We start from the raw sequence: 23,790 nt of genomic DNA on the forward strand, positions 1-23,790 counted from the left end.
GATATTTGATCTGGCAAGTTCAGTGTGTAGAGGCAGGTGAAATTTACAATCCGTAAAAGTGTAAATGCATGCTGTGTCAGGAATGCTAAAAGAAAACAGGGTGAAAGTAGGATTGGAAGAGAGGGAAGAGTTTGTAAAGAAAATTTGTGTTGGAGAAAGGATAGGCATTTTGAATAAATGGTCTGTCACAGCAAGGAGGAAGTTGGGGTGTTTGAAGGTGAGACTTGAATGGTATGAAAACCACTTCCACCAGTGGCTCTTAACAAGCAGTACACTGGGGATACACAGAGGTCTTGAAAGGGGTACGTCAGCTCACCTAGATCAGGGTTTTTCAACCTGGCGGTTGCAGAATAAATTTGGGCATCGGGCAGTCAAACGTTCAGGGCCATCGTTAGGGGGTGGCAAGTAGGGCAGTTTCCCAGAGCCCCACACCACAGGGGCCCAGGAAGGTAAGTTAGGCTTTGTCTACACTGGCAATTGAACAACAGAGCTTTTGTTGTTCATGAGTGCTTAAACACTCCCCCTTCTTCCCACCTCCCCACTGCCCCAAACAAAAGCTTTGGGGGCGTTGGCAAAAGCGCTAACAGCAGTGTTTACATTGCCTGACTCTTAGTGACATGGTTGTGTTGACATAGCTGTGTTGCTAAAAGCTGTCGGCGTATTAGACGGTACTCTTAAATGCTTGAGTCCCAAGCAGCAGGGTCAAGTTTCAGACTCCTGAAAGGGATATAGTAGTCAGGAAAAGTTAAGAACCACTAAGCTACACTGGCCACGGCTGGGTGAGGAGAGAGATCCCTTCTTCCTTCAAGATATGAAGAGTAATAGCAACTGAAGACCAAACTGGAGGAAGTGCCTGTGTAGATAGGAAGTCACGGAGAGCAGGTTGAAGTGAAAGTGACAAGGAAGCTGATAGATTTCAGAGAGCAAAGTTTGCTTTTGTTCCATCTGGATGGACAGGGTTTTAGTAATATTTGGTTAAAGGGCTGTCCATCTGTATAATGAGGTTAATATTGATCCTAGTGATGGAGGATATTGGAAAATTTAATTAAAGTCTGCAAAGGGCTTTGAAATCCTCTGATGGGGCGTTAGATGTGTAGCTTATTTATTAGTGCTAATAATTGCTCTTCACATTTTGTTAGTATGCTGTTTTACTTGAATCTCAGGTTGAAACCAGGCTGGGTGTAGGAAGAGGAGCTCACTACAATTTCCTTGCCTGCCAGTGATGAAGGCTTTAGTTTTTCTGATACTCATCTTGGTGTTGTCATGGCACATTCACTCCCAGAGCAATCAGTGCTGTTTCTGAAACTGCACACTCAAGCTTCACTAATTAAAATGCATCATGAAAGATGCATGTTGTTCCTTTCTTTTGTGTTAACTCATTGGTGAAGAATGTGTTTGCTTGTACAAGCACTCTTCAGTATTTTTTAAAGGTGCAGTACTCTGTGCCTGTAACACTGTTCTGCACTTCTCATTCAGAGAGTGTGGTGAGAGAACAGCCAGAGTGCAACTTCTTTGGTGGTGGTGTTATACCTACAGGACTACTGAATTAAAAGGACTTCAGAAATATCGAAACTAGTTTGCTCAGCAGGCTCACAGTATCGCTGCTTTATGCAAATGATACCAGTTGTCCCAGGCCAGAAGCAACTGGGCATTAATTGAATTAATAAAACCTGGGTGAAGCTTTTTTTAAAATGGAAAATTGGAAAAGACGCTTCTTTTAGACCAACTCTTATCATTTTTGGTTATAATCCATAATGGCATGTATATGTGTATTATAGTGTTTTTCTATTCCATGTCTTTCTGTGCCATAACCAGCATGTGAGGAAAACCTATGAGACAGCCCCCTTAATTCCTTCAGCATCCCCTCTAGGGATGTCAACGTGTAGTCGACTATATGATTAATCAGTAAGCCTAGACTTATCGGTTAATCTCATTGACTAAACATACTTCCCCTCCCCAAGCGGGGGAGCAGGAGCTTGTCCCTATGAGGAGCCACCTCAGGGCCCTCCATGGACAGAGGGCAGCAGACAGCCAGTCTGCAAGTGGAGCTGGTTTTTAAATTGGCTCCCCTCACAGACTGGCTCCACCTGCCACCTCGTACTGCTGCCTCTGATAGATAGGCAGTAGCACAGGGTGACACGGGACTCCCTGGGAGTGGAGCTGGGAGCACACTGACGGCTGGCCCTGCTGCCAGGGACTATCAAATAGTCATGTAACCAATAATATTTTGCGCGGTTACACAACTGTTCTGTTACACAATAGCTAACATCCCTTCATTGCAGCTGCCATCTATCTAGTGAAGAAGGTTAGAGGGGGAACACATTTGGATTCCCACGTTTAAATGCATTGGAGTCAGCGTTGTTATCTCCAAGGATATTTGGTGGCTTTTCCTAACGTCCCTGCTCTTAGAGTCGTGAATACTTGAGTATCAGCTTTCATTTACATATAACGTTTCTATCCCTTATAATTGTGAAGAAGGCCTTCAAAATTTGACGTGCACACGCTACTGATTCCGAAATCAGAAACAACTCATGTTTTTGATAGCCCGACTCATTCTTTTTGAATATCTGATTGGGGTTAGAAGATTCTGAGTTCTGGTGCTTCTAGGGAGAGTAGCCTTGTAAACAGCGTGAATCATTGCTTTAGAACCTTCCTTCCAAGCAACTTCATGAGGCTTCACATAATAGCAGTTCTGCAATCTCAGCCATTTTCTGTCCAAAGTTATACCAGGAATATATGACCGTAATGAATAAGAAAGATATTTTCCCCATCTGTCTTGTGTTGAATGTTTAAGTTCAGTATATGCAAAAATTGCATTAAGGGTTAAAAGGCATGCCTGCTTAGTGTCCTCCTTTCATTAAGGGGATTTCATGTAATCCAACTAGACAGGATGCAATGTGAAGGGAAAATGTGAGACCGCGTATAGTGAAACTCCAGCCTGAATCAACTGGGAGTCTGGTAGCCCTGCTCTCCTTGGAATGAGGTTGCTGGCTAGGAATGTAACATCCAGTTTAATTAGTTAACTTGCTAAACATTAAGTTTAACCAGTTAACTTATTGAATAGGGCCAGGCAGGGGAGACGGGGTGATGCTTACCAGGTAACCGGTTACCCTTCCACGTCCCTATTGCTGACTGCAAGTGTAGAGTTTTTAACTTTCTTTGGATAGTGATTTTTATATTGAATGCAATCGAAAGACCTCTAATGAATTGGTATTGTACTTGAAATCAGTCTGATTTTTGATTCCCCACAACATTTATAAACATTTATTTTGATCCCTGAAAGATTCTGACTTAAATTTTTCTTGCTTTTCAGCATTCCAAACAACGTCTTAAATCAAAATAATGGATCACAAGTAAGGCAATCTCTAAGTCATTCATTTCTGAGATTTTTCTGTAAATACCAAAGCATCGTAGGTCTTCACAGGTTTCAGGGTTGCAGCCATGTGCTTACCTTTTTACCTGCAGTAGCTTCCTTTGACTAGAGTGACTGGATGTCCCATTCTAAAGGGAAAGCCCCATATTTAAGGCTTCCTTTCTCCCCCGCGGGTGTCTTAACTTTTTCTGAAAAACAGGCAAATTATCCTGTATTTTCTGTCTTCCCCGCTCTCTCTCCCATAAGTATTGGTAGGTCCTGCTGCTTGTCAGATCAGTGTTTGCCCACTGCCCGATGGGGATAGGTGTTCAAGGCTGGTGGCAGGACAAATATGCAGCACATTAGGCTGGCTTCTCCCACTTCCCCTGCTGGTCTGTCAGAACAAAAGTCCAGTTTTAAATTAAAGGAAGAGCTGTTATATAGCCAGTAGGGGTAACAGCAAGGACCACCATCCAGAAATGAATAGGTTAGATCCTTAATCCTAATTAGGGATGTAAAAGGTTAACCAGAAAGTCTCACCCTTAATGGGTAAGTCTTACTGATTCTGGTTAACCAGTAGGGGCTGGAGCAACCCCCGTCCATGCCAGCCAACCGCCTCCGTCCCTTCCCCCTCATGCTGCAAGTTACACGAGCTAACAGCCCGCTTCTGGTAAGGCTTCGCTGTGGGCTCTGCAATACAAAGCTAAGCTTTATGCTGAAAAGCCTGCAGCATGTGTAACCGTGAATCCGCTAAGATTTTAAAATGACTCTTTACATCCCTAGTATTACTAAAGTGATACCCATGTAAAGCAAGGACCCATGAAGTGAGGTGCATGCTGATTGCACACATTGACTGTGAGAGTCTTGCTGAGCTCTGCATCCAATCCAAGTGTCGCTACAATTCATACAGCACATGTGCAAATTCTAGGTACGCAAACACAGTTAGCAAAACTACCCTATCCCAGGAGACCATCTCAGTTACCACGGTCTTGTGGACCTCTGCGATGGTAGGCCACTCATGCAGCTCACTGACTAGCCCAGTTACCTATTGCTGAGTCACACGTTCAACTAGACTCTTTATTTTAGCTACACAGTGACAAGTGGGATCATTGGCATGGAGAGTTTTTTCTAGATTTCCTCACACCACCACCATGTAAACAAACTGTACATAAAACGATTAGCTATGTATGATCTTTGAGTACAATAGTAATTGGCAAAACTATACTAATGATCTGTATGCTACACTGCATACATAGGAGGGGCAGAGCCTTCTGGTAGTTTTGCTTCCATCTATTACCAGTGTTCTGCACTATTGCTCTAGTATTTTGTAAGGGCAATGTACTTCTGTTACATCAAGAATAAATTACTGGCAAAATCTAATATTGTGTGCGTTGAATAAAAGTTTTGATGCATTCATCCCCTCCGCATTTGTGTGTAGTAGGTGCTGTGTGTCACTGAAAACAACCATTGCCAAAACAGCCTTCTCCAGTTATTAGAATGATACATCAGAGAGGTCAGGTTCCAGATGCATGGGCTTTTTAATGGGAATGCCTTGCCACCTGTTCTGGTGTAAGTCAGCCGAAGGGGCAGCCAGGCAGTACAACAGAGCAGGATACCACAGACAGATCGCTATTGGGGGTGATCTTCTAGGCCAGTGTTTCTCAAACTGTGCTCCACGGAGCCCCAGGGCTCCACGAGGCATCTCCAGGGGCTCCATGAGGTTGACAAACTGGAAATGTCGATAGGTACAATACATACGATCAGTGGGCTGCTGGGGTGCCGCATAAATTTTTACGTATGTAAAGGGCTCCGGAACCCAAAAAGTTTGAGAACCGCTGTTCTAGACCACTAAAAGTATAATTTCTTCAGCCTCACCTGGAAGCAAATTTTGTGTTGGTGCTCTGTGTTCATAACGACTTATTCCACTTACTCTCTGAGCTGCTTCATTCAGCACCATCTGATGCTTCAGGTGCTTACTCGGGGGTAGATGAATTGCAATAATCTAGCTTTTGGGTAGTCACAGAAGGGAACAGTTAATGAATCCAAGTCAAACCAGGAATGAAAAAGGGAGCTGTAGCTGGTGCCTGTGCAAATCCAAGAACAGTGCTGTATCCTGCATGAGCTCTATGTTACTGGCACTTGAAAAGCGGGACATGCATCTCCAATGGAGGAAAGTATCTACAGGAGAATTCTTGTCAAGCCTCATGTTTGGGCAGGAGGAGGAGTTGTGTTTTTCCATATGGTGGTGTCATGTAGGAAAGCATCTAAGATGATTTGCTTGTGTTTTTGTTTCCCAAGAGCTGGAATGCAAAGCCGACCCTGCCTGTCATGACAGTTTCATCGGGCCCAGTCTTAGTGGAAATAGAAAACCTTCCTAGGAGCCCTGGAGCCAGCCTGCAAGACAAGAAATGGTGCGTTCTACAGACCCTTGCTAGTTTTTCTTTGAAAACCCGTTTTGTTAGTTAAGCTCCTGTTAAACTACTTGTATAGTGTTTTGGCAAGAATAAATTGTGGGCCAGATTAGTGGTGATGAAGCTGGGTCAGTGCTTTGAGAGTAGGCTGGGTGTAAAGCTATGGCAACCTGCTTAGCTTCTGAGGGAACCTTTGCTGCTATTTGTAATGGAGGAATCTGCTGGACCATTTTCTATCTCTAGTGGGAGATGTTCCACCCTTTTCAGTCAACATAGTCTCTGTAACCCAGAACATGGAGGCATGTGGACTAGGAGCAGAGATTAGTGAATGACTGCCTAGATCCTGGGGAAAATGTGAAAATCATAAATCCAAGCTCTTTCTGGAAGTCTCCCAAAAACCTTATGAAGTAGGCAAACTGATTCAGCTATGTGACTCTGCAGTGCAGAGAGAGGAGTTTGTTTGGGGAAACTGAAATGGTTGAAGATAAGAGCGTGATTTCATTTTAATTAAAATGTCTGCTCTTGGTGCTCCAGAATTGGGTGTGTAGCAAGATTCAGATTGTAGCTCTCAGTCTTTAAGCCCATCGTATTCTGTAGGGTGGGCTGTGACTTCAAAGGGGGCTGCAGTAATCTCAGAAGGGAAGCTCTGATTTGTTAGACTTTGAGGAGCAGCTGTGATGGGATGCAATGCATTTAAAGCTCTTATCCTAAGCGGTTTCACTCTTCAAAAGGTCCTCCATTTGGCTAGAATCTTATTCTATTTCTCTTGTGTGTCTCAAAAACAAAACCATGGTTATCTGACAACACTGATACAAAGGAATGCATTCTACTAATCTAATTACATATTACGTTTTTTTTAAATATATTGGATCTTGGATTTAAAGAGAGAGGTTAATTCTGCTCTGCATGTGCTGCATTGTATCTCTGCTTCAAAACGTTTGATGAAATGGTGCTTTCTCTTTTTCTTTTACCCTTGATTTGCCTAGTATCTGAAATCTCTAGGTTATCTGGTGATCTCGTTGATCGATCGATTCCTCCCTCTTGGTGGTGGTGGTGGGTGAAAGGTGGTTGTATCTTTATTCTTTCGGACTTCTCAGTATGATTTTGTTTTGTATTTACTCAGTCTAACTGCAAGGTGCTTGCTAGAATCTGGTAACTTCTTTGTTCGGAACATTTGACTCCAGCTCCAAACAGCTCTACGTAGGTGTTTCTGTTGGAAGCAATAATGTTACATAGCAGTATTAAGGCTTCTGTTGAACGTTACAAGTTCCGCTACTTCTGTTCAGAAGCTGAGAGAACTTGCAGGCCCATCTGTGGCAGTTTTGATCCCAGTGTGCCTGTGTTAGGATTAAGATCCTGAGCCTGTGTTGCTGACAGACATTGTCAGGAAATCTAGGCTTCTTTGCTAGATTCAGCTGTGGAAGGTTTGTCTGGAAAAGAGGGTGGTTGGATATAAAATTTACCTGCCTGTTACCTACTGTAACATAGCCCAAGAAAACATCCATTCCTACTTGACACTGTTTTAATATTCACTCAGAAGAAAATAACATTTTTGTGTGTGTTTTATATAAAATATTGTTGGCAGTTTTTTTTCCTGGAAATGTGGTTTTAACATGGTTAGCTAGCAGTCGTTCTACTTGCTGTGGTAAGGGATTAACTCAGCCTCAAAATGGAGAAACAAAGAACAGTTTGGAGCTGTGTTGTCAACCATGTGTGCTGCATTCAGGTTTCACAGGGTAGGTGGATGCATTGCTGGAATGTACGTGTCTAGTTGAAGGGCTGTGACTTAGCTTGGTGTCTTGTTGCAGCTAATGGTTTATCTTTCTAAGCTGCCCTCTGCCTTAAATTGTCCTTTTTCTGCATGAACTGGCTTTGGCTTCTGTCACAGAAAAACAGTCCATCTTTTTGAAAGATAATGTCCATGGATAGCTGAAAAGACAGAAATATTTCAGGGTTTTTTTTATAGTGTTGGTGGGGATGAAGGGGTTAGGATAAAGGATCTAACCTGTACGTTTCTGGGTGGTGTTCCTTGCTGATACCTCTACTGGCTCTGTAACAGCCCTTCCTTTAATTTTAAAATTGGACTTTGCAGGTGTCAGTAAAAATGAGCCAGATCATAAGGAGGATTTTCAGCGTTCTCTTTTCTGATTTGAAATTCTCTGCTTCATGGTTTAAATTCCTCAATAACAAAAGAGGTTTCTTCACCCTTTTGGCCATACAAATACAACAGTAACCATCAAACAATGAAAACAGTACTTGCTGCAAAACTGGAGGTCCCCAAACACAAGCAGCATCTTTCTAGCTTTGTGCTGGACTTATACCTCTGGGATAAAATGGAGACAGGCGCAATAGTAGGTTAGCAACTCTATTTACCTGTCATGGAGCACATACATGTCTTACTGCCAGTTACCATGAGCAGCTGTTTGCTTGGTTTCTTAAATGTTGAAAATTAGGAGTAACTTAAAAATAAACCATTTGATAGCTTTTTTTTATTCTTTGGACCTCATATGCCATTTCTTCACAATATGAATTGTGAAGAACAAAATTCTGAGCACCTGCGAGTGAATGTCAGGCAAATCTTCTTTCTAAAGGAGGACTGTCTTTTCCCCTTATGAATCCTGCATGTTTCTTTCTGCTTCCTTGGCTAATGTGATCTTCTAGCTAGTGTTCTGCCTGCTCGATTGTTTGATGTGGTTAAAAGTATTAAGCTACCCTTAGTGGGACTTGAGAACTGATGAAATCTGAACACTTTGTAGCTGTATCTGATGATCCACTTGTTTATGGTTAAACTAAATGACTGAATCTAAAATTACCATATTTAAAGGAGGATATTTTAGGAATTTGCTCCCTTGAATAGCTTGGAGAAAGAGAGCTTGTTTTTTGGGAGCACGTTTAACAGAAGTTTACTTCAGCCTCTCATGTAAACCATTATAATGAAGGGTTCTGAATCGGTTAGAGAGAACCATTCTGGAGCAGTCTCTTGTGTTCATTTTTCCATCTTGAAGCTGTTTGTAAGAAAATGCTTAATTCTAAAATCATATCATGCAGATGTCTGTTCAGTGGAGCAAGTTATTTATCCCAAGTCCTAACTGTTTGCTGCAGAAGAATTGCTTGAGACATGCATAAATATATTAATGTCAGGAATAGTGTGGCACCCTGTTAGTTTTTTCTTCCTGACCTCTTGAGGGCTTTATTCCCAGTGTGGAATGCATTAACACTTGCTATCTACAGTCACTTTTTTGTTATACTGCCTTTTTATATTAACATACAAAATTATCTTGTACATTTAGCAAACAAATTGGAAGACCAGGTGTTGGCCATTTCCTAAAATAATTAACCTCCTGTCATATTCAAGTTATCATGTACAGCTATGATCAGGTGCTTCAGTAATGACTAATTCTAATGAAATGTGAGATGTGCTGCAGTGTTCCCCCTTTTCACTATAAAGCTTGTTTTTATTATATAGTTTTTCTTCCTTTTCCCCTCTTTTCATTTGCCTTGAGAATCTGCCTTTTTTAATCTTTGAACCTTCCTGTTGCATGTAGTAGTTTGTTTCCATTGTGCATTGAGAAATGTCATTCAAGCCCTTTTAATGCTGCTGAATATGTAAAGCACTGTTTTTTCAAGATGTAGTCCTTCTTGTCTTTGCCTGTTTTCCCATCAGTAAAATGGGGATAACATCTGTAATATGTAAGTTATGAGTGTAACAAGTCTTGAGTTTCCATTTTGAAGTTTTTAAAGAACAACATACACAATCTTGCAGCAGCAATGAAGGGGTTAATTTGACATTTTAGTAATCTTATTGTATGACCTTACACACTTCCTTTACTAGGCATTTGCCATTCAGCAATTTTAGCAATTTAGTTCTTTCTTATTGCTCTCTTTTATCACATCATTCTTCCTTCCCTCCCTTCCTTTCACCACCTACTGTCCTTTGCTCCCCTCTCCTTCCATTGCTAATTACTAACTGTGCCCCCTCCCAATCCCCAATGATCCAGGCCCCTTGATGCTGCCGACCGCTGTCAACATGGTGGAAGTGTGTGGAACGCATGGGCCCCGTCCTCGACCCACTCTGCGGATAGACACTACACTGCTTTTGTCCATGAGCGCAATGTGAAGAATTCAGGAATTCATAGTGATGCCATTGGTTATGCTGTCCAAACGACCATGACTGATCTATGAGACATGATCCTTTTTGGAGCTTGAGGCTGCTCTGTAACTCAGTCTGAAATGTTACATTTTCTGAGTTGACTTTAAGATAGGGACAAAGGACCCAGAGCTGTTTAAAAAAACCCAGACCTTGTGCCCAAGCCCCTGCATATGGTGCTGTTGTATAGAATCTTTTAAAGAAAAAAATAGCATACACACTACTAGTTTGTTACCCCAGGTATTCTTTTACTGAAGAGTATGTGTATCTTTTTAATTGTGTTAAGATTTTTCTTAACAATTAAATGATTTTAGTTTGTAACTCCGAGGATCCCTGGAGGAGTTCATATTTGTAACACAGCTGGGTATTGTACGTGTGGTATTAAGTGTGAGTTTAGAAATCTATCAGTGATATGTAACTGCCCTTCTTCTTGGGCCATAATTATTTGTTTTAAAAGGCATGGGAGAAATGGGTGACTTACAGTTCAATCGCTTTGTGGGTAACAGGAGCTGTAGTTATTTTATTTGAAAATGTTTCTTAGATTTTAAATGAAATTTCATTTTAAAAACTCAGAACAAATCAGAACATCTGAAAAGGTGCAGAAGAGAATTTTCTTCTTTTGTTTCTTCCCAAGTTTTCATTGTACAGAAGGCTTGAAGGCTTTTGCTATTAGCAGAACAGCTCAGTCCATATCTGTACGTACACTTAAGAACAGCTCAGTTCTTAATACACTGAACCAAAGGCTTTATCCCACTCCTGTTGTCATTGTCCTAACAACACTTGCCCCAGTCTGTTTGGATAAACACCGTTACTGCTCCTCCAGAGCACAGACCGCAGTGAGTTTTTTAGCTCCCTAATATTTTGCTTATTGATACTAAAATAACAGGTTTGAAGCAATAGTTTGGAAAATGGTTTGACTTTCGGAAAACACCATTTAATTCTCTGAACTTGGTCATGGGAGTTGATCTCGTACACACAAATACATTTTGAACAGTCTGAAGTAAGTGTGTGAGAGAGAGAAGAGAGCGTGAGTACTTAGACTTGGTCTGCACACAGACTTACCTACTATATAGTTGAGAGTTTGTTGTTTGGTCAGTCTGTCCATCTGTTCAAGAACTTCTCCTAAATGGTAAGTGCCAGGACCACCAAATTCAGTATCCAGCTTCCTCGTATCATAACTTTAAAGCAAAGTAAGGGTTTCGTTTTTTAGGGGGGAAATCTTTTATTCAGGATGGGAGAGCAAGAAGTATAGCTCTCACACCTGGCAAACTCCCTTTATACTAAAGCTGTTGATATGCCATGACCTTTAGAGCCCATAGATCGTATTCCTAAACCAGGGTTATAGTAGAGCACAATGGGATGTGGCTGGAATGCCATTATTTCTCATAAAACAGAAGGGGAGGGCTCTGGTATCCTGAATAACTACAGGGGGGGGCAGCATGGGGCCAGAGTTGAGGACCAGGACTGCTCTAAACCCATTTGGGCAGTAGGGAGCAGGGATGGTGAAAGAGACAGTTATCTACTATATATTTGAGCAAGTCTGTCTGTCTGTCTGTCCAACCTTCCATTGACTGCCTGCTGCAGCGGCCTTGGACACGTGCTTCTCACCTATCCCTAAGCTGCTGCAGTGGTAGAAGGCTGGGTGGTAGAAGGCCCCTCTCCCTGCAGCAGTCTGCATGCTTTCATCTCTAGCCCCACCCCAGAGCAATGACTTAAATGAAGAAAAACAAAACTTCTTTGCATTAAGAATCTGGCTATCGCTGAGTCACTCAGGTGTGACAAATCCACAGCCATGAGCAATGCAATTGTACTGACTTCAATCCTGCTGTGTACTGCAGTGTGCCGCAGAAGAGCTTCTGGTGACTGAGCCTACTGCCCCTTGGGGAATTGGAGTGTCTACGCCTACACCTATGGGAGATGAGACGCTCTCATGTTGGTGTAGGTTACACTTTACTAAGCACTGCAGTGTTGTATGTTAAACTTGCTCTACAATGATTGTCATCAATATAATGTGTTACGTTGAATCACAGATTTTCTTTCCTTATCTGGCCATTGTCCCTGCCTGTTACTCTGCTATATCCCTGATTTAGGAATAGGATCTATGGGTTCTGAAGGTCATGACATATCACCATCTTTGGTATAAAGGGGGTTTGCCAAGCCATAAGATCTATAGCTCTATGTTCACCATTCTGCCAAAAAAGGATATTTTTCCCTAAAAATTGCAAGGATCTTCCGTTGTTTGTGGTCTTGCAATTAGGAAATGCACTTCTTTAAAAAGCCACTTATTGATGTCTGAACAAATAACCCAGTTTACTGGCTTAATGAGAATCTTGACCCTGCCCTAATTTTGTTGGTTTTATAGCCAGATGCTGTTGCAGTTTGGAGTCTCCAAAGTCACACTTGATGCTTCCAGATAATGATTTTAGCTTCAAGGGGATGTGAATATTTCCGGAAATTTGTGGAGTGAGTCCCAAATTCATTTGGATTTACAGAAAACATATTCATGATTAATTTTTTCTTTTTCTCTTACCTGAAAACAGTAGTAGAATTGTGAGAGACATGAAGCTATGAGGACTTCATATTGTACTCTTTCCTCATGTGAGTTGTCTCATTGACTCTCTTTCCAGAGTCAAAAGACCACTCAGGTATTTAAGAACTATTTCAAATCTATATTTTTCTCCAGGCTAACCTGTATCTTCTCTGAAACATATCTTAATGCAAAGCTGTGATGTTGTTTCCTCTGTGCTTTGTCTGGTCCCTGCTGCTGTGCTTTAGATCAGCAGTTCCCGACCACCAGTCCACAGACCAGGGCTTCACACCCCTGCTTGCTGGGCCGCAGCACCCTGCCAGGCCATGCCCCTAGCTGCTAATAACCTCTGCCTGCTGGGGACCTTCATTCCCTATAAGATGCATGCCTGCATGCATGCACAAAATTGTCCTCCCACCCGACCTCGGTGAGTGACGCTGTGGGCAGCTGGGTGTGCTGTGGTTGGAGCCGAGCCGCGGTGAAGCTGACCCTGGTTCTTGCTCTGTGGCTGCTCTTGGGGAAGGGATGCTCTGGGGGTGGCTGGGCCATATGGCCCTAAACCGTGGAGGCTGGTTTGGAACCTCCTGATGGGGTGGCCCGGACTGAGCATGGGCCACCACTACCCAGGCGGCTGGGATGGGGTGAGAGGACAAGACTGGAGTCACTGCTCTGCCACTTTCAGCCCAGCCTCTCCCCAGCTTGGTCCCCCTTTTTTCCCCTCCCTTCTTCCTTTTGGCCACAGCCCCCTTTCTCCTGCCCTGTCTGCTATACCCCCTTGCTTCTCTCTTTGGAATGTGGCAGACTCCTTCGAAACTCCTGCTGCGTTGCATTAAAGTTTTCCTTTCCTTTCCTTTTTTAAAATAATCCCGAGGCCAAAGCCATGGTTGGCTCCCAGCAGAGGGAGATTTTCCTTTCATCCCATTTTCTCCTTTGCAGAGTTGCTCAATCATTTTCTTGTGGCAAAAATGTTTGCAATGTTTCATGTACGGATGTAAGTGACTAGTCGACTACCTGATAAGCCTCTGCTTTTTAAATGTATAAAGAGCCTGAGGGCTAACCCTGTCCTGGCTCTGCAGTTTTCTCCCCTTTTCAACTAATCGAGTAGTCAATGGAAATTTTGTTGACTTCTTGATTAGCTAATTACCCACAATTTAACATCCCTAGTTTCCTGACCTTAGTGCCAAAGCTGGAAAATACGAATGTGCCGAATGTGTCAGACCTGTTAACTACTGCCTCTAATTCTGGTCCAATTGAGGCAAAAAGTTTGGACTGGAGAATACTCTTTAATAAAAAGTATTAGCAACTATTTTATTGATTTAAAATGTGTGTGCGCAGCAGTTTTTCAAATTCTTGTTAACCATCATGTCCCCCCTCCTTTGCCTGATATACCATGGGCTAAATACCTTTAAAAATACTGAAATATGTTGAAACTTATATTCATGCATGAATAAGTTACATTGAAGTTAATGTGCTGGTTTAAGTTGCTTTCACCATGAACAACTTTTACCCAAAATGGATTACTTAGAAATCATTAACTCTTAACCACCCACTCAAAGAGAAGCCAAGATTTACCACGCTCCAAAACACTGCTATCTTGCATTGTCTTCACATGCAGCTCTTAGAAGAAGCTCAAAGAATCTTCAGTAGTTTGTGTATTGATTAGTATTCCAGCTGGAGGAATATTTCTGTTCTAGCAGAAGTGTTTGGATCGCTATTATAAAAATGAGGCTTCTCCACAAATTAGTGAAAACCAGAACTGTTCTGCAAAAAAGCATGCCATCTGTTTCGCAATGTATGATTTTGATCTTCCACACTATATGTTTTTATGCCTTTAGACCCCACATTATTTGGGGAAGGGATACTTCACTAGTGCCCGGCTTTCCTACTGTGTAACTCTGCATTCACAGATAAAACTATGGGGAAAAAATAATCAATATTAGCTTAGATTTTAAAAAACTAAACTACATTATTAAGTGCATAGGAATCAGCACATAGGTTAAGGCCAATACATTACATGTATTGTGTGCATACAGATGTAATGTAAAATAACACATGACTGCCTAAAATTAATTACCACCATCAATATGCAAATTAACTACAATAATAGTGGTAGAAATGTAGCCGTGTTAGTCTGGTGCAGCTGAAACAAAAAACAGGACTGTGTAGCACTTTAAAGACTAACAAGATGGTTTATTAGATGATGAGCTTTCGTGGGCCAGACCCACTTCCTCGGATCAAATAGTGGAAGAAAATAGTCACAACCATGTATATCAAAGGATACAATTAAAAAAATTAACACACATGAAAAGGACAAATCAAATTTCAGAACAGAAGTTTGAGAACAACTTATACCTCCAGATCAGCGGCACAGCCATGGGTACACGCATGGCCCCACAGTATGCTAATATCTTTATGGCTGACCTAGAACAATGTTTCCTCAACTCCCGTCCTCTTTTACCCCTTCTCTACTTACGTTACATTGATGACATCTTTATGATCTGGACACATGGCCAAGAAACACTGGAGACATTCCACAGAGATTTTAACAACCTACACCCCACCATTAACCTCAGCCTGGACCATTCTACACGAGAGATCCATTTCCTGGACATGACAATACAAATCAGCAATGGAAAATTAGACACCACTCTCTACAGAAAACCCACTGACTCATACAGTTACTTACATGCTTCCAGCTCCCATCCAGAACACGCCATACGATCCATCATCTATAGCCAAGCCCTTCGATACAACCGCATCTGCTCTAATCCCACTGACAGAGACCAGAAGCTTCAGGATCTCTACCAAGCTTTTATAAACCTCAACTACCCACCCAGAGAAATAAAAAAGCAAATTGAAAGAGCCAGACGAATACCTAGAAACCATCTACTTCAAGACAGACCCAAGAAAACCAACAACAGAACACCACTTGTCATCACCTACAGCCCCCAACTTAAACCTGTCCAACGCATTATCAATAAACTACAGCCTATACTGGAACAGGATACTAAACTCCCAGAGGCTCTGGGAGACAGACCCATAGTCTCCTATAGACAACCACCTAACCTCAAGATGATTCTTACCAACAACCACAGGACATACCACACTAACACCAACCCTGGTACCTTCCCTTGCAACAAACCCCGTTGCCAGCTTTGTCCACATATTCACTCTGCTGATACCATTATTGGACCCAACCAAGTGAGTTATAAGATCAAGAACACATATTCCTGTGTATCCAGAAATATAATTTATGCAATCGTGCCAAAAGTGTCCGTCCCCCGTCCCCCCCATCCTCCTTCTGTTCTGAAATTTGATTTGTCCTTTTCATATGTGTTCATTTTTTTAATTGTATCCTTTGGTATTTATGGTTGTGACAATTTTCTTCCACTATTTGATCTGAGGAAGTGGGTCTGGCCCACGAAAGCTCATCACCTATTAAACCATCTTCTTAGTCTTTAAAGTGCTACACAGTCCTGTTTTTTGTTTTAACTACAATAATGAATATGCAGATGTTTCAGTGCCAGTCCACCAAAAGTTTCTGAATGAGTTTGCTGGCCCACAGCATAATAAGGTTGGGAACCACTGCTCTAGATGAGTTGGAGAAGGCTGTCTGAAGGCTACGCATTCTACCAAATATTCATGGAGATGGCTGTTGGTTGAAAAGTCAAAGCTGCAGCATTTGTTTTTACTTGTGTTTTTTGTATGGGAACTCTCTGAAGAACAGGAAATCTCACTTTCTCTTGTCAAAATCCAAAGAGTAAAATGGACACACAGGTGTTTAAAAAATTCTCCACTATTCATCTTTCAGAGTAGGAAGTGTTGCTGAATATATTTGATCAATACTGTTTTATGAATAATTTTCAAATTGCTGATTTCAAATTTAATGTTTTTAAAAAGGAAATTTTACCTTTAAAATGTGTTAGCCATGGATAGTACTAACAAAATAGGTGTAGTCAGGGCATAATTGCCATTTCTCCTTAGATATGTTGGCAGTAGTGTAGAAGGGGAGATAATCAGATTACCGATTAAATTTAAGTTTCCGTTTTCCATTATATTGTGTGGTTTGATTTATTTTAGATCCATGGGAAACCAGGACACACCAGGGCTACTTAACCACGGTCTGATTTATTGCAAGCTTTAAGCAATACACTTAATACACTTGTTTAAGTTTTACAAGCCTTAAGAGCAATTACTATACAATTTAAACCTTAAATACTATAAATTCTAAAGCAATTAATACACCACAAAGCAATGAAAAAGAAATTACTATAAGATCTACTATATACAATAATAAAGCCTAATTCACTTACACTTCACCCATATGCTACCCTCAGTGCCAGACAGGAGGTCGTGGTTCCGTTTCTTCCCACCCATTGGAACGCCATGCACTGGGCCGCCGGTGTGAGGGGTCTAATTACTTCTAGTTACATAGAGCAGGACGTGTGGGTCAATCCTAACCCTTCCATCCCATCAGTTGTTCTTACTAAGCCCAATTTATAGCTAAGCGAGACTTGGTCGTTCCAGTAATATTTACCAATTGATTACGTAGTGTGTAGGTTATGTAAAATGCCTAGTATCCCTATTTGGGGTACATAATTAGCAGCAACATCCTGAGCAGCAGGGTGTAGTTGACAGTTTTATGGCTGCATCTGTACTTTTTGCTTATCAGAAACAAATACCAGCACAAGCCACTTGTCCTGTGTTCTTGACGTGGTCTCGCGTACCAGGCTTCATCTGCACTGTTATGCAAAACAGTTCCTGACACTCTGGCCCTGCCTGCGCGCTTTAGTGCACTGGACTTGAAACAGGCCAGAAATCCACACTTTGGATAAGGCAGAGTCACCATTTATTACCAAGGCAGGGTAGTCCAGGCTCCCCCACAGTACTAAAATATGATTGCCGTGTATACATTTTCCATAAGGTGAGAGGAGATGACTAGAGTACTCAGACTCCTTTTAGGTTTATTTGCATAATTGCTTTGTGGTAGTGGATGGTAGGTTTAGACAAAGGCTTTCTTACTAAAGCAAAACTACTGTTCTGTGTTAGTTTCTGCATTTCAGGAGTACTAGAAGAACTTAGATGAAAGTTCCAAGCAGGTACAGAACTTTTGTTTGCCAGCTAGATATACTATGAGTAAGAGGGAAAGAACTCACTAGAGATGGAGTGTGTTTGTATGCGTGTGTAATGGAATGACAAAACATCCCTCTTTTTTAAAAGGTATTGTTGGAGCTTTGTCATAATGACAAATACTTATTCCATATGCTGTCCAAGAGCCTATGCTTAGCTCCAACATGAATGCTGGTTCAGGTTACTGCAGATACTGACTGAAATCCAGATGACAGGGAGCACTTGGTGGAATGAAGAAATTAGCTACCTCATCTAGCGGGTTGTGGTGTAATGCATGTTAGGTGACTATTGTGCTACAGTTGAATTATGAAAGTTTGGTTTTCATATTCATTATATAAACCCTACTCATTCAAATGTGAAAAATCAACTCTGATTGATGTTGTCCTGGAATGGACTAGCCTGGAAATTAATTTATTCTTAGCATTGTATATATTACATGTTAATGCTAGCTGGGTTTGAATCTCACTTGCTTCTTAAGAACCTAATGCTCCTCTGTCACCATATTTATATTGGCATAATTCAGTGGATTTGTGTCTGATTTTCATGAGGGTAAGTGACAGAAGATTGAGGCCCCGAGCTAGTAGACTTAGAACTGAAGACCATTGGCCATCAACAATCTTTTAGATGATGGTGTCAGGGCTGTTTCCCACTCTGGCACTCGGAGTGCAGAAGATGGGAGCCCACAAGAGACCTTAAATACTTTGCCTCAATAAGCCCTGTTTACAAAAACTTCCCAGAGTCACAGATAAACTGGCTCTGAGAGAAACAAATTAAGTGATTTAAACCCTAAAAAAACCCAGAAAGGAACACTTGAATTCCTTCCCCAGGGGTAGCCCAAGCTCTTTTGCCCTAATAGAGCTTGAAAAAAGGAGAAAAAGAAAACAAGCTGCAGTCTCTGGTAGATCATCGCTCAGTCTTAGACACACACACATACCCCTACCCACCCACCCGCTCTTGTGGGAGAAGTCCATATCCCGCAAAAATGCAAACACTGCTGCAGCTTGACGGCAAGAGCTCCATCTCAGAATGATTTTACTCAAAAGAGCCATGCAGCCTTTGGAGGAACAACATCCCTACCAGTCACAAGAGGGCTTGGCCGAGAAAAGAACCGCCTCACCGCTGCCTAGAAAGGCTTCTAAAAAGAGAGCTTCCTCAGCATGCTCTCTCCTTCCTTCCTCTTTCCCAAGAGTCAGCAGGAGGGGTGATAAACTGAGTACATCCGGTACCATGGCATCAAGAAATTCTGCTGTGGTTCCACACCACTGGTACCGCCCCCGCCACCAATCAGTGCCTCTTCGGTGCCATAAAGAGCCCCCACAATCTTCAGCTCCAGCACTGTTGAGACTTGGCACCGCCCGCTAAATACGCATCGCCAAAGTCAACTTGACCAGCACCAACAAGCTTGGTGCCGAGCCCCATGCCGCCACCTTTAGCCCCCACGGCACCGACCCCATCACCTGGTACGGGTGGCACCGGGAAGACACGGCAGGCACTACCACTTGCATCCAATCTCCAGGAACCCATCCTTACCACCATCTTCAACCCACACCTCTCCAGGTCTCAGCACAGTGTCCTGACCAATGATGACTGCAGGAGTATGTTCATATTGCAGCACTCTTCCATGGGCTTTCGGTCATATTACTACCAGAACAAACCTAGTCATCCTGTCTGGTACCCACACTGATCATGTCCTCCCCCACATTACCCACCCCAGTGGCTGCCCTGGGAACACTGGGGCCCGTATAGGCACAGATATACTACAGCTTAAATTCTGGCTAAAAAATGCCCATCCCCACTCATGCCCTCCCTCCACCCGACGATTCGGAGGAGGAGGGGGGCACAGTTCCATGACAGGGATCTGGACCCTCATGCTCCAGACACACCCCCAACAGATATTCTTCATCGCCTGATGAGCAGTCATGCCCTCTGACATGTGCCTGACCAACAACCTTAAACAATTCCAGGAGCTGTTCAAAAGAGTGGCAGCAATCCGGTGGATTCTTTTTCAAGAGGTGCAGGAAAAACAGCACCAGTTGCTCAACAACTTACAACCCAGGACGCATGGGGAAATTGCTCTGCCCATTGACCCAACAATCATGGAGACATCAGATGAACTGTGACAAACTCCTGCGTGCATTCAACCTGCTTTGCAAAAGAGCTGACAGGAAATGCTTTATTCCTGCCAAGGACATGGATTTCTTATTCACGCATCCCTTGATGGAATCAGCACAGCACAGTTCTAAGCTGCCACAATATAGAGCTGGAAATCATGATAAGGACCACAAGAAGCTGGACCTTTTCGGGAAGAAAAATATACTCTTTCTTCACATTACAACTCAGAATTGATAATTATTCGCCCTTTTTGCAAATCATGATTTTGATAATTACTCAAAATTGAGGGAGCTCATGGAACACCTTCCGACTCAAAAAAACCCATGTCCTAAAGGCCATAGTCCATGAGGGCCACAATGTAGCCTGCATAATCCTGCAGACATTGCTAGACATTGCAGACACTGCTGCCAGAGATACGACTACTGCCATTGTCATGCGCAAAGCATCCTGGCTGTAGGCTTCTGGGGTTCCCTGAGAACATCAGTCCAAAGTAGATCTCCCATTTGATAAACTGTTTGCGGCCAAAACTGATGAGGTGCTACACAACAGCAAAGACTCACAAACCACCCGTCGTATCCTTGGCATGTATACCCTGCCTTATCGCCGCAAGTGGTACGCTCCATACAGTCCTAACAGGGATAGGCAGTGCAGCTGCCCACCACAAAGATCTTACCATCTAGACAGTGACCACAGTGGAGATGCTCTAACCAGGGCTGTTCCTCTGCTACTCAGACCTCAAAACAGCAGGTTTGAGGCTGTGGTTGAGGGTCTGCATGACCTCCTTCATGATTCAGTGCCTTCAAAAGCATGCCTTTTTTTTTTTTTACCCACCTTTTTACAACACTGGGAGTCCATAACATTGGACTGCTGGATATTGGAGATGAGCCATACTGGATAAGTCATCCTTTATTTCCCTTCCCCCTACCCTAAACCCTCCCATGAGAGCCTACCAAGACAGGAGATCAATCGACGCCTGCTCTTGGGAGCCATAGAGAGGGTACCCAAACAATTCCAGAGAAGAGGGTTTTATTCAAAGTACTTTCTCACTGAGAAAAGAATGGGGGGTTGGAGACCAGTCCTCTATCTCCACAAACTGAAAAAATTTCTCTGCAAACTGCACTTCAAGGTGGTCACGTTAACAACAATCATTCCAGCATTGTACCAGGAAGACTGGTTCACAGCCCTCAACCTACAAGGTGTGTATTTCCACATCACCATACACCCAGCACACAGGCATTACCTCTGCTTTACACTGGGAGCTGATCATTATCCGTACAAAGTCCTACCTTTTGGCCTTTCCTCTGCCCCTCAAGTATTTTGAACGGTTCTCACTGTAGCAACAGCATATTTATGTCAACAACACATAATCATCTTTCCATACTTTGATTGCCTTGTAAAAGGACAGTCGTGAAGGAAACCACCTCCATGATATGCAAGACCAAGAATATATTCGGTCATCTCGGCCTTCTTATCAACGAGCAAAAATCTACCCTACAACCAGCGCAGGATGTAGAGTTTATTGGTGCTCAGCTAGACTTGGTTTCAGCTCGGGCATATTTACCTCAGCAGCACTTCAAAGCCACTCAAGATCTCATAGACATTCTGTCCATGAGCTCTTCCAATATGATAGTCACCTGCCTTCAATTGATGGGCCATATGGCTGCAACTACCTGCATGGTCCGACATGCCCAACTACATTTCCGGTCCCCACAGCATTGGATGGCGTCTGTTTACATTTCATTGTGTCACGCACTACACAAGAAAGTCACTGTACCTCCAGATGTTCTCTCTCTACCATGGTGGACGTCCGCCAACAATATTCTCACAGGGTCACCTTTTGTTAGCCCCAGCCTGCAGTGCAGATCACAATGGTCACGTCTCTACTGGGTTGGGGCACCCAACTGCGCGATCATGTGGCTCAAGGCAGGTGCTCCCTGGACATCATACTCCTGGAGCTCAGAGCAGTGAGTAACACTTGTGCACACTTTGCTTCCAAAATTATCAACCACAGTGTCAGGATCTTGTTGAAATATTGTCCATCAAAGTTCTACATAAACAGATGAGGAGGTGCACATTTTCATCCCTGTGTGTGGAAGTTGTCTGTGGAATTGGTGCAGTTGTGACCAGGTGACACTCCTAGCATACCTACCTCGTTCTAGACTGCTTGACCAGTCCTCCCTTTGAGCCTATGGCCATTGTTTCACTCCCCTTCCTTTTTATGAAGGTCTCCTTCTTAATAGCCATCATCTCCATAAAGAGAGTCCATGAGCTTGAGGCCCTCGTGGCACATCCCTCTTATATGGTTTTTACAAAGGACAAAGTTATGTTGAGACTGCACCCTTCCTTTCTGCAAAAAACTTGTACTTCATTTCATGTTAATGAACTCATTGTGCTATCTACTTTCTACCCGAAGCCCCATGTGTCCCTCCCTCCTCCCCGGGACACGATGCTGCGCACTTTGGACATTCGATGAGCACTGGCTTTCTTAGAGAGAATGTGAGCCTTCCACAATTCTTAGCTCCTTTTTATCTCTATTGTAGAACACTCCAAAGGTACACCAATTTCAACCCAGCATATTTCTAAGTGGATATCGACCTGCATAGTCAAATGCTATGCTCTTTGCAATAGACCTAATAGGGGAAACTGCTTTGTTTGGCTCTGATTTGCGGTTCTGTGGGACCTGTTACCAACAGTGGCACCCATAGGGGGACAAATCTCGAAGAACAGTCATTACTGCATAAGTGAGTAACTCCCTTGACCATAGGAAACTTGGCCATGCCCATGATAAGTGAACATCTGGCTAACTCAGATGTTGCCGGACTAGAGAGGTTTAACCTGTATCAGCATGGCTGAATTTGAACCAGTGAGTTAAAAGTATTTTATTTTCAGTTCCCTGGCTCATATTAAAATTTCATTGAAATACCATTAAGTTGCAAAGTCAAGCACACAGAAGCTAAGAAATGTCAGAATTGAGGTTGTCATTTCAGTCTTAATTTGGCTCACTTGTGCATATGCATTATGACTGTACATTGATGTAATTTTTCCACAGCACCTCTTTAAATACATAGGACACATGAGGGCTGAATTAGGGTTACACAAGCCACTGCAAATCTGTCAATTCCTAATTTTCAAGTCCTTGACTGTATCTTACTGTTCTTTTTAACATTTTTGCATGTTGTTTCTAATTATTTCAAAGGAAATGGGTTAAAAATCAAACCCCCTTCTGTTGTGCGCTATTGTATGTATGTTTGCCAGGTGTCTGGTATTTTCTGATTTTTTTTTTCCCCCAGCCAGGAGGCGAAAATCCTGTTAGGGCCAAAAAGCTGCAAAAGTATTTCTTACCGGGGCCACATTTTTGCTCAACAACTTTGGTCTCCCCCCTTTTTTTTCCCTCAACAGAATTTTGTACTGGTGGGTTTTTTTGGAGGGGGGGGGGCGGTGTTCGGTATTCATTGTTAAACCATCTGGCAACCCTAATTGTAAAAACCCTCATCTATCACATCATTAGGATTTGAAGCTGGGTGGAAAAGACAGACATGGGCTCCTGGGCCCAGCACCCTAGCCTGGTCTATGTGCCCCTAATGTGGGCCTGGGTCCCTGGCTTATGTGATGCATCTAAATCCATCTGTCTTTCTCCACCTCAACTACAAGAGCTCTGTCAGTTCCCAGTCACTCTGCTCTGGTATAAGCCTGGCTTCAGAATGTGGGAGTTGAGGTGCGTGGCACTAATGCTGCTGTTTTGCAGTGTGTAACAGGGCTACCTACCTGGTCTGGCTTCTGGCTAGTTGTGGCCTCAGTTTATTCCTTCAGGTTGTATCTCCTGAGCATCCCAGGAGGGATTCACTGCCATGCTCTAGTCCCCTTTTGGGCATAGTCCTATTCCTAAATGAAAAACTCCAAAACCAAAAGCAGTTGCTTTGCCGACACTAGGCTGCTGCTCCACGGGCTTTCCCCATCCGTGCTAAAAGGAGGACCTCCCTTCAGTCCCCCTGCTTCAAGAGACTACTGCTGGAATCTCCTGTTGTTCCTCTCAGTTGAGCTCTTTGTCTTTTATAGCAGGGCTAGGCAAGATGCAGCCCTGCGGCCGGACCCTGCCCACAGATTGCATCTG

The 23,790-nt window shown here is 42.9% G+C and overlaps 1 protein-coding gene across 3 annotated transcripts in view; it reads left to right on the forward strand.

Moving 5' to 3' along the window:
* EPB41L5 (erythrocyte membrane protein band 4.1 like 5) overlaps window positions 1–23,790 on the forward strand; it is a 110,372-nt gene that overhangs the window by 50,517 nt on the left and 36,065 nt on the right. For 2 of the 3 annotated variants that reach the window (XM_075933065.2, XM_075933066.2), the window contains exons 15-16: window positions 3,314–3,353; window positions 5,651–5,763. In XM_075933065.2, coding sequence (XP_075789180.2) covers window positions 3,314–3,353; window positions 5,651–5,763 — 153 coding nt within the window. Of the gene's footprint in view, window positions 1–3,313; window positions 3,354–5,650; window positions 5,764–9,761; window positions 10,232–23,790 lie in introns of those variants that run through there. The other variant, XM_075933068.2, reaches the window with a different exon arrangement.

This window comes from Pelodiscus sinensis, chromosome 7 (assembly GCF_052426305.1).
Source record: "Pelodiscus sinensis isolate ZL-2025 chromosome 7, ASM5242630v1, whole genome shotgun sequence".
NCBI lineage: Eukaryota > Metazoa > Chordata > Testudines > Trionychidae > Pelodiscus > Pelodiscus sinensis.